General features: G+C 40.6%; 1 protein-coding gene across 2 annotated transcripts in view; it reads left to right on the top strand.

Annotated features, from left to right (window-relative positions):
* Positions 1 to 14,846, top strand: part of LOC135947208 (uncharacterized) — a 44,176-nt gene that overhangs the window by 16,147 nt on the left and 13,183 nt on the right. For both annotated transcript variants that reach the window (XM_065495881.1, XM_065495880.1), the window contains exon 2: positions 7,840 to 7,916. In XM_065495881.1, coding sequence (XP_065351953.1) covers positions 7,846 to 7,916 — 71 coding nt within the window. In that variant the 5' untranslated portion in view covers positions 7,840 to 7,845. The remainder of the gene's footprint in view (positions 1 to 7,839; positions 7,917 to 14,846) is intronic.

Genomic DNA, 14,846 nt, shown 5'->3' with positions numbered 1-14,846 from the left:
GTATCTATATTACATAATAACTGTGAAGACAAAAGAGAGCCACGTGATCCGTCTCTAGTTTCAAGTTCGCCTAATTATGCGTATAAAATTCCACTTTCGTTAAGTCCATCCGTCTCACTCTCATCTGACTCTGATTACGTGAAACTCAATTTCTGGCTGGCAGTTTGGAAAAAGAGCCGAAAGTGCAGCGAAAGCGCTGTTGGGGGATTTGAATAATCAGTGAACTGATTGAGCACTCCATCAGCTCGTTCAATCCCAGTTAAGAGCTGTTGACGTAGAGCGTGCGCAAAACGCAGCGCGGCGCTCACGCCAAAGCGGATTTGCGTCTCATTATTTACCAAAACTGCAAATGCGTTCGAATTTACAGGCATTGTTTGCTGCTGCTGTGCGTTTTTTTTTCATTATTATTTTGCTGGCGCAATCCTCTGTGGTGAGCGATTTTTTTCATTTCACCAGTTTAGTGATGTGGCTCTTGTGACCAGAAATAATGTGATTGAAGTTCTGCTCTTTGAACTGAACACGCTTTGCTTACGGTAATAGCATTACACATTTGAGCGATCATATATATTGTTTGAATAAAGCTAATCTACGTAATTCATTTAGAATTGCTGCAAAAATCCAGATGCTTACAAAAATCAAATCTTGGCTAGGAAATTTTTTTTCTTACTATTTTTTTAACAGCCTCATTGGAAGGTTTGTCTATTTTGGATTCTAACTGTTTTAACAGCTTTTTTAAGCTTTTAAGCGTGATCGTTGGATTTCGCGCCTGAAAAGTATACCTATCATGCAAAAGAAGCTGACAAGCTGAAGGCCAGTGGGCAGTAAACGTAAAATTTAGCCTGGCGCTGAATCGGCCAGACAGACGAGACGAGCAGGATGGATATGCGCGGAAGCAAAGCTGTGGTTGTGCAGAGAGGCTGCTATTGAGCCTCGCACTGAAAGCGCCTGTTTAATTTATAGCCGCGCCGTCCTTATTTATGGCCGACCGTCGTTTTGTCCTGACTCGCGATGAATGAATGGTCTAAATTCGTCAGCAAGCCTTTCCTTTTGTTCTCTTCGACTGCTCTCGCACCACTCCATCGCATAATGGGGACGAAATAACTTGGCTATTATATTTACTGATTTTTGATAAATGGACTGTAAATCATTATTGAAAACCAGTGGTATGCACTACACAATTATTTATACATAGCAGCCAGCGTTTTTTTATACTTGGTAGCTTGAAATACAGATAATTCAATATGTGTACTGCTCACACATGACAATGATAATTTCCTATTCCGATAGTGTTTGTGCCAATTTTTTCAATTCATGTAAAATACTGAAGTTTTCAATAGCGCTTTCTAACTTTTTTAATTTGTAGAAACTTCTATTTTATTTGCACCTATACTTTGAAATTTAAATCTTAAAATCAAAAGGGTATAAAACCAGAAAATCTAAACGGTGACATCATAATTAACTTATCTATCTATATTATTAGTCTTTCCAAGTCAATTCTTAGGAGGAGAACAGTTTAAAATTTAATAATTAAATTTTTCACTCACGTGTATATAGCTTAATGAAATAGAGAGCAGTCATTTTAAGAAATTAATTTATGCATTCTGTATGGTAAAAGAATAATCTCGGCATTGTGAGCGAGAAAATGAATTTCAAATCCATTTTTGGAAAGCTCATCGAGCTGGATGGAAACGAATTACTTTGTTGGTCTATGCACACAATCCATGCCAAAATGAAACTAAATTTCAACGGAGGCGCCGGCTTGTCCTGGCTCCACGATTCTACGCAAAAGGCGAGGTAATGGCACATTTGTTTTGCCACTCACTGCCTCCGTCGCAGCGAAAGGTTTGCACGCTCGCTTTCACTCGAGCCCAAAGTGCATTTGAGGGATTATTCGAGGCAAAGCACGCCCTCTAAATTACGCACTGGCCTGTTGTGCCGACGCTTTCTCATTTGCATCGCCGGCATTATGCGCGCGTCTTATAAACAGAAACTCCATCACTCTGGCCTTTATCCTGCTTCAACAAAACACGCCGTCATCCGGAACGATGCCTTGTTCTGTCCCAAAAGGTCGATGCTTCCCGCGTAAATTCTAACTCCTATCGGCAGAATTCTGAGACGTAACTATAGGGAAAGCTCGGCAGTAAAACCGATTTCGCTGCTGGCAGGTAACCGCCTGGCCGGATGGGACGCAAAATTTTGTAATTCAAACATAATTTAGCTTAGCCCTTGTGGAGGAAATTATTAGATTATGGTCCAGTGCACACAAACTAAAACTATGTATTTGGGCGATGAAGGTTAAGATATGGCAGGGATCATGACAGTAGGTTTAGTAAAATATTTTTCGATTTCATTGTTTGCTCCCCTTCGAGGGTAAGGTAATTTAAATTAACATTAGGGTAACAATCTAACAGATTGTAATTTAAAAAATTGTTAACAATCAAGGGATGATTAAGGATGGTTAACACAGGATACGATAATCGACTTGCGGATCCTAGTTATTTGCCAATCGCGAACAATATGTATAAAATTAACATTCCAAGTCGATTGTCGTATCATCCTGTGTCTACCATCCATAGGGATGATGGCTCTCGGTTCTCATTGTGATTTAAGCTCCTCCCTCAATAAATCCTACTTTCTACCATCCGTAACTTAACTAGATATATAGGCATGAGGAAGTTAAACATTAAAATTCCATGTTGTTGAATTTAAAATCAAACACAACTTGAGTGGAAAGAATTCAAACGCGATGAATTTCTGCCTTCAATGATGATGTGACATTTCTTGGATCTTAATTCCCACAAGTAAAACTATAGCCTTGCTAAATGAAAAATAACGCATGTATCCAAGCGAAATATAGAAAAGATCAAAGCTGGGGATTTAGAACGATCCGGGTAATTAAGAAACTTTGCACTTGCATCGTTCACAGAATGGAAATTAGGGAGTTTATCTCTAGAACAATAAGCCCAAAGCTGAGCTCGAGTTACACGTTCAGCGCGCGAATTTCTGTGCGCTCGAGGAGCGGAACTGACTGAGTTAGCGAGCAATTAAAACAGTAAGTTTTGGAAATGTGCGCTGCGTGAAAATGGCGTCTTTTCTGCGTCTTTTCCTGTAGGCACTCAAGGGTTTGCGGGCACGCATGCTGGCAACAAAGGAAGACGAATGACGACATCAATTCAAACGAAGGAACAGTGCTAGAAGCGAGAGATGGATGCTGCGCCTCTCTCGTCTCGCAAACAAAAGGGGCGTGCGTTGCTGCTGGCAAATTCAAACGCAATTATTCCTGCGTTAATATCGGCACCAGATGCGTACTCGTCTTCCTTTTCCTCATCCTCTATCCGCGAGGTAGATAACTCCCACGTTTGAATCAAAACTCTGGAACAGGGTCATTTCGTTATTCTGACAGTTAATTATGTTGATCGGAAGATATTTCTCCTATAGTTATTAAGGCTGTGATTCATATTTGGATCATTTCGTTTTACTTTTTTAAAAAAAAAATTGAGCATGAAATCTCTGCTCACCGGGTTCTAATAACACTGCCATGCGGATAACATGGGGCCCAAGTAGCCACAGAAGAGCTTGTTCCCAATGTGGAACCAAGGTATTAGACTGATACGCCAGACATTCGTCCTTAAAGCCGCTGGAAAGGTGCGAAAACCAGCGAGTGGCGAGTAAACGCCGGTTCCTCGTAGCCCGTTTGAGCATTGGGGTTAGCAAAAATTAACTGCCTTTCGCTATCTCTTACATTGGCCAGCCAGTAAAATATCCCCGATATGATCAAATATACCCCATTGCATTGTCACTGCCTAGGAATTCCTTAACAATGTGATCCCAAGGGCTACTATACGTATGTAAGGTTGAACATCACTTAGGAGTAGATCCAGATATCTAAAACTAGGATTGAAACTTTGAATACATATGAAAATACCGTATGAAAAAGGTCTTAAATACACAAACAAAAAATCAGTGGCTACATTTGATAAGCTTTTTAATTTAGCCATAGCACCAATCGTTAGTTACGGCATACAGGCAATCTGGCCATATCTTAATTTGACCAACTTAAATAAGTTAGAATCTGCAAAATCTCGTTTCCTCAAAAAAGCCTTAGCGTTGTCAAAATTTATGAAATCTAGACTAGCATATGAGCTGGCTGACACTGACTTTTTTGCTGATGATCATCTAAAGAAATTCTCACTTCCAGAAACTGCTGCTTACGCAATAGCTTTATTAATAATAGACTTTTCAAGCTCTCCCAGATCGATGGAGATTTCTATGGCACCCCTGCAATGGGCGATCCGGGCTGGAAAAATGCCTGTTTTCTAAATAGACATGTTTTCACCAGGCACGCCTGTCACGATTATCATTATGTTTACTGTACTAACAAGAAATATCATTGTAAGGCCGGTTTCGATTGTAAATGTGTATACTGTGATGAATAAATGTGAAGTTCTACCACTTTTTGGAATGCAAGAAGATCCCATTTACTCTCATGCGTGCTAGTGTACTGTAATATATTTATGCATGTCTGTTGTACACCATTGGTGTTTCTTTAAATAAATAAATTTGATAAGCTCAAAATTTTCGATACCAATCAATCGATTTTGCAAAATCAATAGGCTAAAAAGAAAAGTTTGGACTGGAAAGAAAAATTCCTACACCAATTTTTTGGCTAGGGTTATTGATCGAGAAATATGTAAAACATGCTCTCAACCTTGCTCCAGAGTGTTAGAGCCGTGAATTTCCCTCTGAAAATGGAAATGTAGTTCCTTTTCCCCTTCGTTTGCCCTCATGAAAGTTTGAAAGGGATTGCTTCCACTTATATTCTCGCCTGAGTCTGCTCCGCACCCGTCATCTGCACAGCTCGGCAAATCGGATTTCTCGCCTTTTTGCAACAAGCTGGGCGCCGCAGACGCTTTTCCTACAGCTGCTGCTGCTGCACGTGTTGCATTTCCTCACAATTTGGGTCACACACACTGCATCCGCGAGCTCAGCGCAATTAATTTTGCCTCCCTCAGGGAGTTGGACGGAATGCAGCAGTCCAGTTGCTGCTGCGGTCCCAGCCAGCGTCACTTGGACGCGCCTGTGTCACGGTCAAAGGGTTGCTGGCTCGGATTGTAGGCCTGAGCGCCGGCTCTGTGGTTTGCCTGCCACATTCCTCTCAAATTGCTTCAAAATTAACTTTCCAGGCAGGACGTTGCTCTAACCGACCGAAACCGACTGTTTTCAGTGAATTGCGGTGTTAGCACTTACTGATTCTGGGACGGAGAGATTTGAAAATGATTCTCTGATTTACACATTGCGAGGGAGTTTGCCGTTTGTAGAGACACATTGATATTATTTCTATTTACCCACTCAAGTCAGTATCTATAAATTTGGACGATTTCAATGGCGTGAATTCTTTCTCGCCACAGAAATGTCTCAGAACGTCAAATTATCACATTTTGAGCTCCTCTAATTAAATCATGAAAAATAGTTTATCATTTAGAGCAAATTATAAAAGTGATTTTCGATTAAAAAAGTTTACAACTTTCAGTGCTTAAAAGAACCAGCTTAAAATGAGAAATTCCTATACTGTATTTCAAGCCAAATGAATTCTAAAACAAAAAAATTAAATCAATGGGAAACGAATTTTAATATAACTCCTTTTCCTAATATAGTTTGGTTGGCAGAAGCAAAGATTTAATCGTGAGAGGAAAAATCACACGCTTTCACTCTGGACTAACTGTTTCAGCACTCAAGGAAGAAATTTTTTATAATATAATTTCATGGATAAACCTAGAAATGAGTCCATTATGGTAATGAAATTACCGCTGATTGATCCCTTTGCACAGTGTTTTACACAAAATATTTTGGCTAGATCCTGTATAAAGCGAGATAATTTGCAACTCGGCAGCAGTGGTGCTTCTATTAAAATAGTTAGCGCTTTTGCGAGAGCGTTTTGCCAGTGACAGCACATTTGACAGCAAGTTTTGAGGCTGATGACGCTCTTTGTGGCAGGCTTCCATCAAAGCTCGCACATCATTATCTCCACAAGCACACATGTGCCGAAGCTGATGAACTTACATTTAATTTGGGCGCCAGTGTGTTGCCGATAACGTGGAAAGCGGTGTCAAAAGCTTTCAAACTCTTTACCCTTGATGTACGCGGATTTTTTTGTGCAGCGCTTCTGTCGCGTAAAATAATTTGGCATCTGAATAATTCATATGTGCGCCACCGACTCACAATTCGTTTGCTAATCTGCTTTATAAATATTTAAAGACGTTAAAATCCACTTTGAGCCGAGCGGAAAGAAAGTTTGAAGCAGCGGAAAGTGCAATCAAAACTTTTGCTGCCGAGCGCGCGCGGCAAATAAAAATGCCTGTGTTTCGCGGGGCAGACGGAGCAGTTTTCTGCTTCTGGCGGGACACAGCCCTTGAACGCCAACCCGCCCACCCGTCTGCCCGCCTCACCCCTTCTGTGCCGGACTCGAATTTCGACGCCTGGGAATCAAGGTGGCGTGAAATGAATTGGACCGGCTGATGGACGGGAAGCTGCTGAGGCCGAGAGCAAATTCGTTTTTAATTAGCTTCGAAACCGGATAGACGGATATTACGCGCGTCAGATGTAATTTAATTTTATGAAGCGTCGTGCTGCGTAATTAGTATCGATTTTGCTGGCACGCACTGTTTCGACGCGTATAGCAAAAGTGCCAAACTGCGGTGGGATATTTGCCAAAAATTTTAGACCCACGCTTCTCTTTATAATTTGATATTGGATTTTGGTCTATAATGAAATTAACAAAGCGTTATTGAGCTTGCTTTTCAATACAGTTTTCCACGAAAATTAGTCGACCCATTAATTTCAATATTTTGACTGGGTGAAAATTTCGCATTAAGCCACAAGGAAAACTCAGAGTAATTTCATTTCGTGTTGACAGGCTTCGTAGTTCGAAAATTTTGCTTGACCCGTTTTACCGCAAAAGCTGAGATTCCGCGCTTGGCGCGGCAGAGCGAATGAGAGCGTAAGACTGTATGCAACCCGCGGGGCAGGTAGGCCAAGTCGGTTGCATCAGGAGGCAGCAAGCATGGAAATAATCACCGCGGGCATAATTCACGCAGAAAATGCGACACCGCGTGCGCACGCCGCCTGGAATAATTTAAAAGTTCAGCCGGGTGTGCATCTGCCGGGCCAATTTAAACGCCACATCAATCTCTGATAAGCGGAGAGAGCGAGAGAGGTGGCCGGAAATGGGAAAAGGGTTCGCCGAGTTAATTGAGGTCCTCGATGAATCAATCGGCGCAGATGCTAAGTGAAAATTCACTAGCAATGAGTTTTTTCATGAAGAGATTTTTGCTTTTAATATCCTGCTGACTGTTTTTTGCAAGGAACTAGGTCAATTCAATTGTAATTAAAATTGAAATACTCTTTATGAAGGATCAGCATTGCAAACTTGCCAAAATATCAACACAATTTCGTAAAAATATTGCGTTTGAACTAGAAACGGTTAAAATGTCTAGTTTCAACATTATTTTGAATTTAAAGGTTTCAAAATGCAACTTTTTAATTAATTTCTAAGCTACATAATATCTGATTTGTGCTCTTAAGATGGTTTTTGACGAATCGGATGCAGAGTTAAAAGCCCATATTAGGCGCGTTGATATTTGCTCAGCATTTTCGGAAGAGCAAGGGTTGACAAACTTCGGGTAACGCTATTTACCGCCAATAATTAATTGGAGCGGGCGGGCCGCCTGACCCGCAGACAAATAAGCGAATTACAAGTTGGTCCTCGCCTTGATTGAATCAACATGCAAACCTCGAGACTTCTCTCGTCACAACTAAAAGGTGTTTGCTCTATTGTTGCAGGCAGTCATGATAATCGGCCGGATACACGACGATCTCTCTCTGGTCGCAGCCCGGGAGAAGCTGTGCGCTCACGCAAGGTAAGTGCATACAGTAAAGACGCGGCTCATTAGGAAAGTTGGCGGATGTCCGACCACCTCCTGCCCCTGCCGGCCCCCGCACGAATACCAGATCAAAACTAATGTATGCTCAAAGCAGATGTTGTTAGCAACGCCGACAGAGTGATTAGCCTAGCTCAGTGCCCGCGCTTCTACAGCAACGGAGAGCTAGCAACTTTCAATGATTTGCGTGATTATCTTTTATTCAGTTTGCCGTGACGACGAAATGTCAAGGAAATCAGGAATTCTGAAACAAGCCAAAAGTCATGTTAGGGGAACTGACTCTTATTATATAGCATTTTAACCAGCAGCCCAATTTTATGTCTCCTCTTGCGTTCGTAATTTTTAATTGATGTGATATAAAATTTCCAAACGCTCATTTTTTGAAGACATCAGATTTGTCTTGGTATCCAAATTTCCTGACCAAAAAATGTTGCTTAAATATTGCGACAATCTACAAAAAATTAGGAGGCCTTAATATTCTTGGGGAACATTGGTTAAATATAACTAAATCTTTTTATATCTACGGTTTCAACTAATCTAAACCTTGGTATTGAGGATTGATCTATTCCAGACACAGCTTTTCTAGTTTTTCTTCCAAATCTGTTTTCAATTCCAAGTGACATCGTTGTTAATGTTCTGCTCCAAGAAAGCGAGCAATATCTCATCTGTCACACGACGCGCAAGAAAAATACATTCATCCCGGTTGTTCAGGCTGGGAGAAGCCAAGAATTTTCCGAACTCGCTGCGTGTTTTCGTTTCAGGGGAGTGTCACACGAGCGCCTTGCTATGAACGAATCGATTTGAGGAACAAAAATTAATCCAACAAGCCGTCAGGGATTGCGAGTAGGAGAGGACGTGGGGTGCAGCCTAAAAAAGAAAAACAAGTCCGTTGGGTCGTGTGTCAGCTGCTGATAAACGCAATCTTGCATATAGGGAGCGAACCGACTAGCTGCCAACTCGACCTGCTAGAAGGGAATTGACACGTGACGTAACAACCCGGTCCTAAGAAAACATTGTTTAAGCATAAAATTTAAGCTTAGTTTTAACACGCCAGGCCAGCCATTATTAATCTAAATTTTATAAACTTTGTTTAGTGATGGGTGTGAAATATCAGGCATTAAGGTTTAATTTAAACATCAGGCTGGATTTAAAAAAAAACACCTTTAATGGTGGGGCTATAAAAGAAATAATATTAATCTGTCGATCTCAAATAAAACAAATTAAAGTTCATTAATTCCTGCATTGATTTTCAGCCTTTTGTAACTAATTTCCAAATAAAGCCCCAAAATCAGGAGTTTCAGGAAATTGATCTTATTCTTGGGAGTTCTGCAATAAAAAACTTATTTTCTTTTAAGCAGTTATTAGATGGAAAAATAAAAATTCAGTGGTCAGCTTAACACAATTTCAAATACTTGTAGTGATTTTCGACGTATTAGAATGATTGTTTTAAAATTTACCAGAGTCAGAAGTATTGCATGGAAATATGAACCTTAAGAGCTGCTCAATGCTTCACGCAAGAAAAACTATGATTTCCAAGATACTGAGGCTATTTGCAAAGTTAATGACTTTAAAAAAATCAACCCTTGTCAGCCAGTCTTGAAAATTATAAATAATTTATTTATATTGAAAAGTGAGCATCAACTATTTAAAATTGAGAATGGAATCCCGGGTCCATTCCTGCTATTTTGGGGGTTTCGCAAGGGTTGGGACTGGCATCTTTATCGAGTCGTTACAAACCAGCATCGGCGGTGGGCTAGGGAGGCAGGCGGATGATTCAATTTGTCTTGCTCACTCGGCACTAAAGTTGCGTCGCATTTCTGCACGGACGGACGGACGGGCGGCATCAACACGACGAGTCGCACCATCTGCGCCAGATTTGCCACACGAGTGTTTTACTTTGGATAAGAGGCTTGCAAGCGAGGACAAAAATAACGCCCGGCCTCGACGCTCTCCTTTGCAGTTTTAAAACGCGTCGTGCATAGAGACGCGAACGCGTTACATTTTGCATGAGCGATCGCAAAGCTGCCGGGCTGAAAATCCGCAGATGGCTGCTGCCACACAGGCCAGCCCATCTGCGGTTTATGATTGAGTGAGTTGCTCCGTGTCGTTCACTGCACACCGACTTGCTCAACCGCACTCCAATTTCGACGTCTGATAATGTGCTGAGGGTAGAAATGCGGTGTTAAAATCGACCATTCTTATTTCCCAATCTTCGTCGCACTCATAATGTTTGAAAAAAATACATATTTTAAATTTGGGTGTACGCACCAATTGATTCGGATCAAGTGAGGCGCTTTATAAGTTTGTTGTTGTTCTTTTTTAAAAGCGGGTGAATTAAATCAAATCAAAATTAATAATTTCAATGAGTCAAAACTTTCTACCCCCTTTATTCTCTTGACTTCTTGACATTCAATAATTTTGGATTTATTTGCTGTTTGAAAAGCAGAGAAAAATTAGAATGAAGCTCAGCGTCCCAGAGAAAATTCAAGCTCGATCAGAGGATTCAATTAATTTCTTTGATTGGTCAATCCTGATCTCTTCCGTTCCATTTTGTTGGTGAAAGAACAATTAATTTCGAGATGAAATTAACATCCTGAAGCGAGGAACACAGAGTCCTTTATCTTAAATTCATTGTGATTCCAATGAGGACTTTGTAAATCTAAATTATCAAAACTTGTAGTGATGAAGCTTAACGCAAATTGCTCAAGAGGAAATCGTAAACTGAATTAGTAATTTTCCCTAATCAGCTTTTGCAAAAGGCTTTATAGCTTCTGTTCGTGTCAAAAGCAGGGTGCGCGGCGTTGGCGCATGCTGCGAGTTTGCCTTAAGGTCGCCGGCTCAGTGGCGGAAATTGAGACGCAACCACTAATGAGGACAAAACGCGTATTGTGTGTCAAAATCAGGCTCTTGCAATTCGTGCGGATCAATGCGGCAGCGAAGACTTTTGCCGCGTCCACACATCACCCTGCTGACTATTTGTTGTGTGTGCGTCGCCTACTTTGCATTCAGCGCGTGTTTCGGTCTGCTGAATGGCGAGAAAAAGCAGGATAAAGCTCAGCGTCCCAGAAAAATCAACAGACGGACGGCCGTGGGAGAATCGAGGGAAAACATTTTATTGGGTGGCCTCTCCGCCTATGCGAATTTCAAAAGGTATATTATCTCGCTAGCAGGACACAAAGCTATTCATATGTCTCTGTTTGAGACGTAAACAAGAGGGTCTGTAATTGATTTTTATTTAAATTTTTTACTGCTTTCTATAACAACGAATTTTCATATTATGCAGGAATTTTGACAACACGTGTAAGATAATAAATTTAAGTCAATTGACTTTATATTTTGCAGTTTCAGTAAGTCTGAATTGCTTATTATTTGTTATATATGGCCGTTGCAGACGGCATGTGAAAAATAAGTTCACGATTTTAAGGTTACTCAGTCGCATCAAGTAGAAAAGATCCAGAAACCTTCTCAAGCTGACCCAAACCATCAAAAATCACTCGTGGAACCTATAGGACCTGAATACAAACAATGCATTAAATTTTATAACCTGTAAGTACGTTAAAGATTTATCTAAAAATTCTACTTATTTTTCAAGTGTTGAAATAAATCAGTTTTTTAACCTGTTAGCTCTAGCAGTATAAAAAGTCAAATAATGATTAACTTGAACAATTTTATCCATTAGCCACCTCCTAGTTTTCATTGTGATATCCATGAAATTAGGCATTAATTCACAAATTTACTCGATTTTTGATTGCGTCATTTTTCAAAACTTTCGGATTGTAATTGAAAACAGATAGTAAAGCCAAATTCGAACATTTTGTCGTACATTTGACTTTGCAAAAGGTATTTCGCGTTAAAGGTTAGGCTAAACTCTCTTTTTTTCGGGAACTCACGTGCCTCGCTACTCTGCCCACTCCCAGCACCTTTGATGTTAAAATTGCGCCAAACAAAAGTATTTTTCTCATTGTCCGCTGCTGCGAAAAGCACTTTTCGCAATCCGCAAGCCGTCGAGAGTTTTCACGAGAAAAACCGCTTGAGCTTTAAGCTTTGGTGGCGAAACCAACTTTAAAAGCTTTTCTGGGAATTGAGATTGCACCTTGCAAGGGATGTTTCAAACTGTTAACTTTAAATGATTTTCGTTCCTCATTGATAATTTATGCTTGTTGAGTGAAAGAAGCGAATAGGAGGCTGACAAAACAAGAGTAAACATGAAGAATATACTTTTTGGGTCCTTTAGTTGTCTCGTGCGGGTTTCACTTTCATGCCACTAGCGCAGCAGGATAAGCATGCAATATTAATTTTGCAACGCGCATCTGTGCGACTCTGTTGAGACTCGACTTAATATCCAGGACAAAGTAATAAAGGCTCGACAACCATTGTTTGCTTTTAATTTGGTTAAAAGCGCCTTTTCTCCCTCCTCATAATGCAATGAAATTTCATTTTGCTGCTTCTCCACGTTTACAACGCACACCAGAATCATTCGGAATCTTTTAAATCCGAAATTTAAAGCTTGGTGCTGTGCGAATTTATCGGGCGACAATCGAAATCATGGCTGAAGCCATCCAAGGGTGAAATTGCTCGACGCGCGGGAACAAACTTGCTTCCACTTCCGTGAGCAACAAGCGGTTTAACTGATACATTTGCGACGGATAAGAACACTCGGTTAGAAACTTTTCAGCTCCGAGAGTTATATTTTTGAAAAAGTTGCTCTCTTTGACGTTTTAAGCACACTGTACAACTTATCCATATTCACGAGTTATTACGAAAAGTTCGCTCCCCTCTCCCCTGAGCAACTGTGCCAACTTCATAGAGTATGATATAACTGAAATAATCTTCTTGGGAAAGAAATCTCCTGGTGCATCAAGAAGGAGAATGAAGGCACAAAATGCTCGAATCATTTGCTGACGATGAGAAATACCAATTCTGCCAAGCTGGTTTGCTGACGAAAGAAGGGTAAATATCGGACTCCGATAAAACGCGTTTTTATTAATATCTTTATTCGGAGAGCACCTGCGCAGCAAATGTGCGGTGCGCTCGATATTGAAAATTAATGGTTGCACGGCGCTAAACAACGCGAACTTTTAATCCTGTCTCGTCCCATATGGCGCACGCACCGAACACGAATATTAATACAAACGCGGGCAGCTCGCGGGTTTTTGCGAAATGAGAACGTACGTGTTCACTACGCTTTTCATTTCGGTGTGCACGCGGCTGGTGTTAAAACTTTTTTAATCACCGGCTTGCGAGATCATGCATGAACAGCTTTGCCTCTCTGCTGCTGCTGTAGCTGCACTTTTTTCAAATTTACATCTCTCTCGTGAAACGTGTGACAGCTGAAGCATTAAAGCTTTTGCATCTGCCCAGCTCAAAACAACTTAACCTCCTGTTGAAAGTATTAAACTATATATATTTTTCTCTCTCTCTCTCTCTCTCTCTCTCTCTCTCTCTCTCTCTCTCTCTCTCTCTCTCTCTCTCTCTCTCTCTCTCTCTCTCTCTCTCTCTCTCTCTCTCTCTCTCTCTCTCTCTGTCCAACTCGCACTCGTGTAAATTGTAGTCCTTTAATGCCCTCGTCAGGCAAGAGCTTTGATATTTTATTCTCTCACTGCGAGCACCGAACGTTGAAAATAATTGATTTGCAATTAGAACGAACAAAGCTCAGGTGTTGCGAGGCAGACTCAATTTACATGTTAGTTCTACCAAAGGGCACTCCGCTATACCATTAGTACTATACGGTTGCGAGCCACTCGCACGGAATAACCCGAATAACGTTGCATGCTGAACTCAATGCTCAACTCTAGTGTTGGCAACTGCGGAGAGCAATCACTAATTGAATGCATAAGAGCGTTGATTGGTATTAATCTAAAACGCAAATGAAAATAAAAAAACAGGAAATGTGTGATGCATGATTTCTAAATCCCTCGTGCTCATCGCGTTTGTAGGTTCAACGATTAAAATAGGAAAGGAAATACCAATCTGTTAACATCGGATGATTTCTCATTTATTTTTTATTTTTGAAGTCGATCTTGCAGCAGGAAAAGTTAATCTTTATAGAGGATATTTTCGTAATTAATTAAATTATTAAGAATTGTTGAATTAATTTCAAATTTATGTGTTTAGTATGAAGGTCAACATTTTAATAATATTCCAACTCAAATAAAATTTCTTAGACAAGCTTTGAGAGTTTCTAGTAGGATTTTAATCACTCTTGGTTTTGACAACAGTTCATATCTTCTGCCAATTATTCTGGATCTTGTTTAGAACATTCTCCTGCGCTATTTACGATTTGTGCAATCGAAGATAAATATTCCCTGAAATAAACTCAGAAAAACAAATTTTCAGGATGAAACAAAGGCCGCTGGTTGGGATAGAACTCGCCAGAACAATGGAAACTGGCGTGCTATGTTTTGACTACAATGCTTCTGTTATTGTTCGTAAAATTCGCTCGTATCGCAATTTTCCGCGCAGCGCCTGGGGAGCAAACGTGAGTTTTGGAAAATGGGGCAATATTGGAATGCGAGTGAGGCATAACACGACGTAGCTCCACAGGCTGTTTGCGCGGTCACACAACGGATTCGAGCGCGTATATCGACCTTTTGAATATCGTACTAGATCCGTCAGGATTAGTGCTAGGCGCGCTTGGCCTCATTAATTCGTTAACCCCGCGTGACGTTCGCACTAATTGCTCACACGCTTAATTGTATAAGATAAATTATTGCAAACTTACAGTTTTCCGTTTGCTCCTTGCCACTTTGTGACGAGTTGTTTTGCCAGAAGTAAATCTGATTTCTGTCGTGTGGTCGAGCTCTTTTCCTAGCCCTATTTGATATTCGATTCCTCTCTTCCCATTTGAATGGATCGACTAGACTGTTCCATTTTTCATACACTTTTCGGAGTTACCTGAGAGCAGAATAT

This window comes from Cloeon dipterum, chromosome X, assembly GCF_949628265.1.
Source record: "Cloeon dipterum chromosome X, ieCloDipt1.1, whole genome shotgun sequence".
Taxonomy (NCBI): Eukaryota; Metazoa; Arthropoda; class Insecta; order Ephemeroptera; family Baetidae; genus Cloeon; species Cloeon dipterum.
This window is presented reverse-complemented; position numbering and strand designations above follow the sequence as displayed.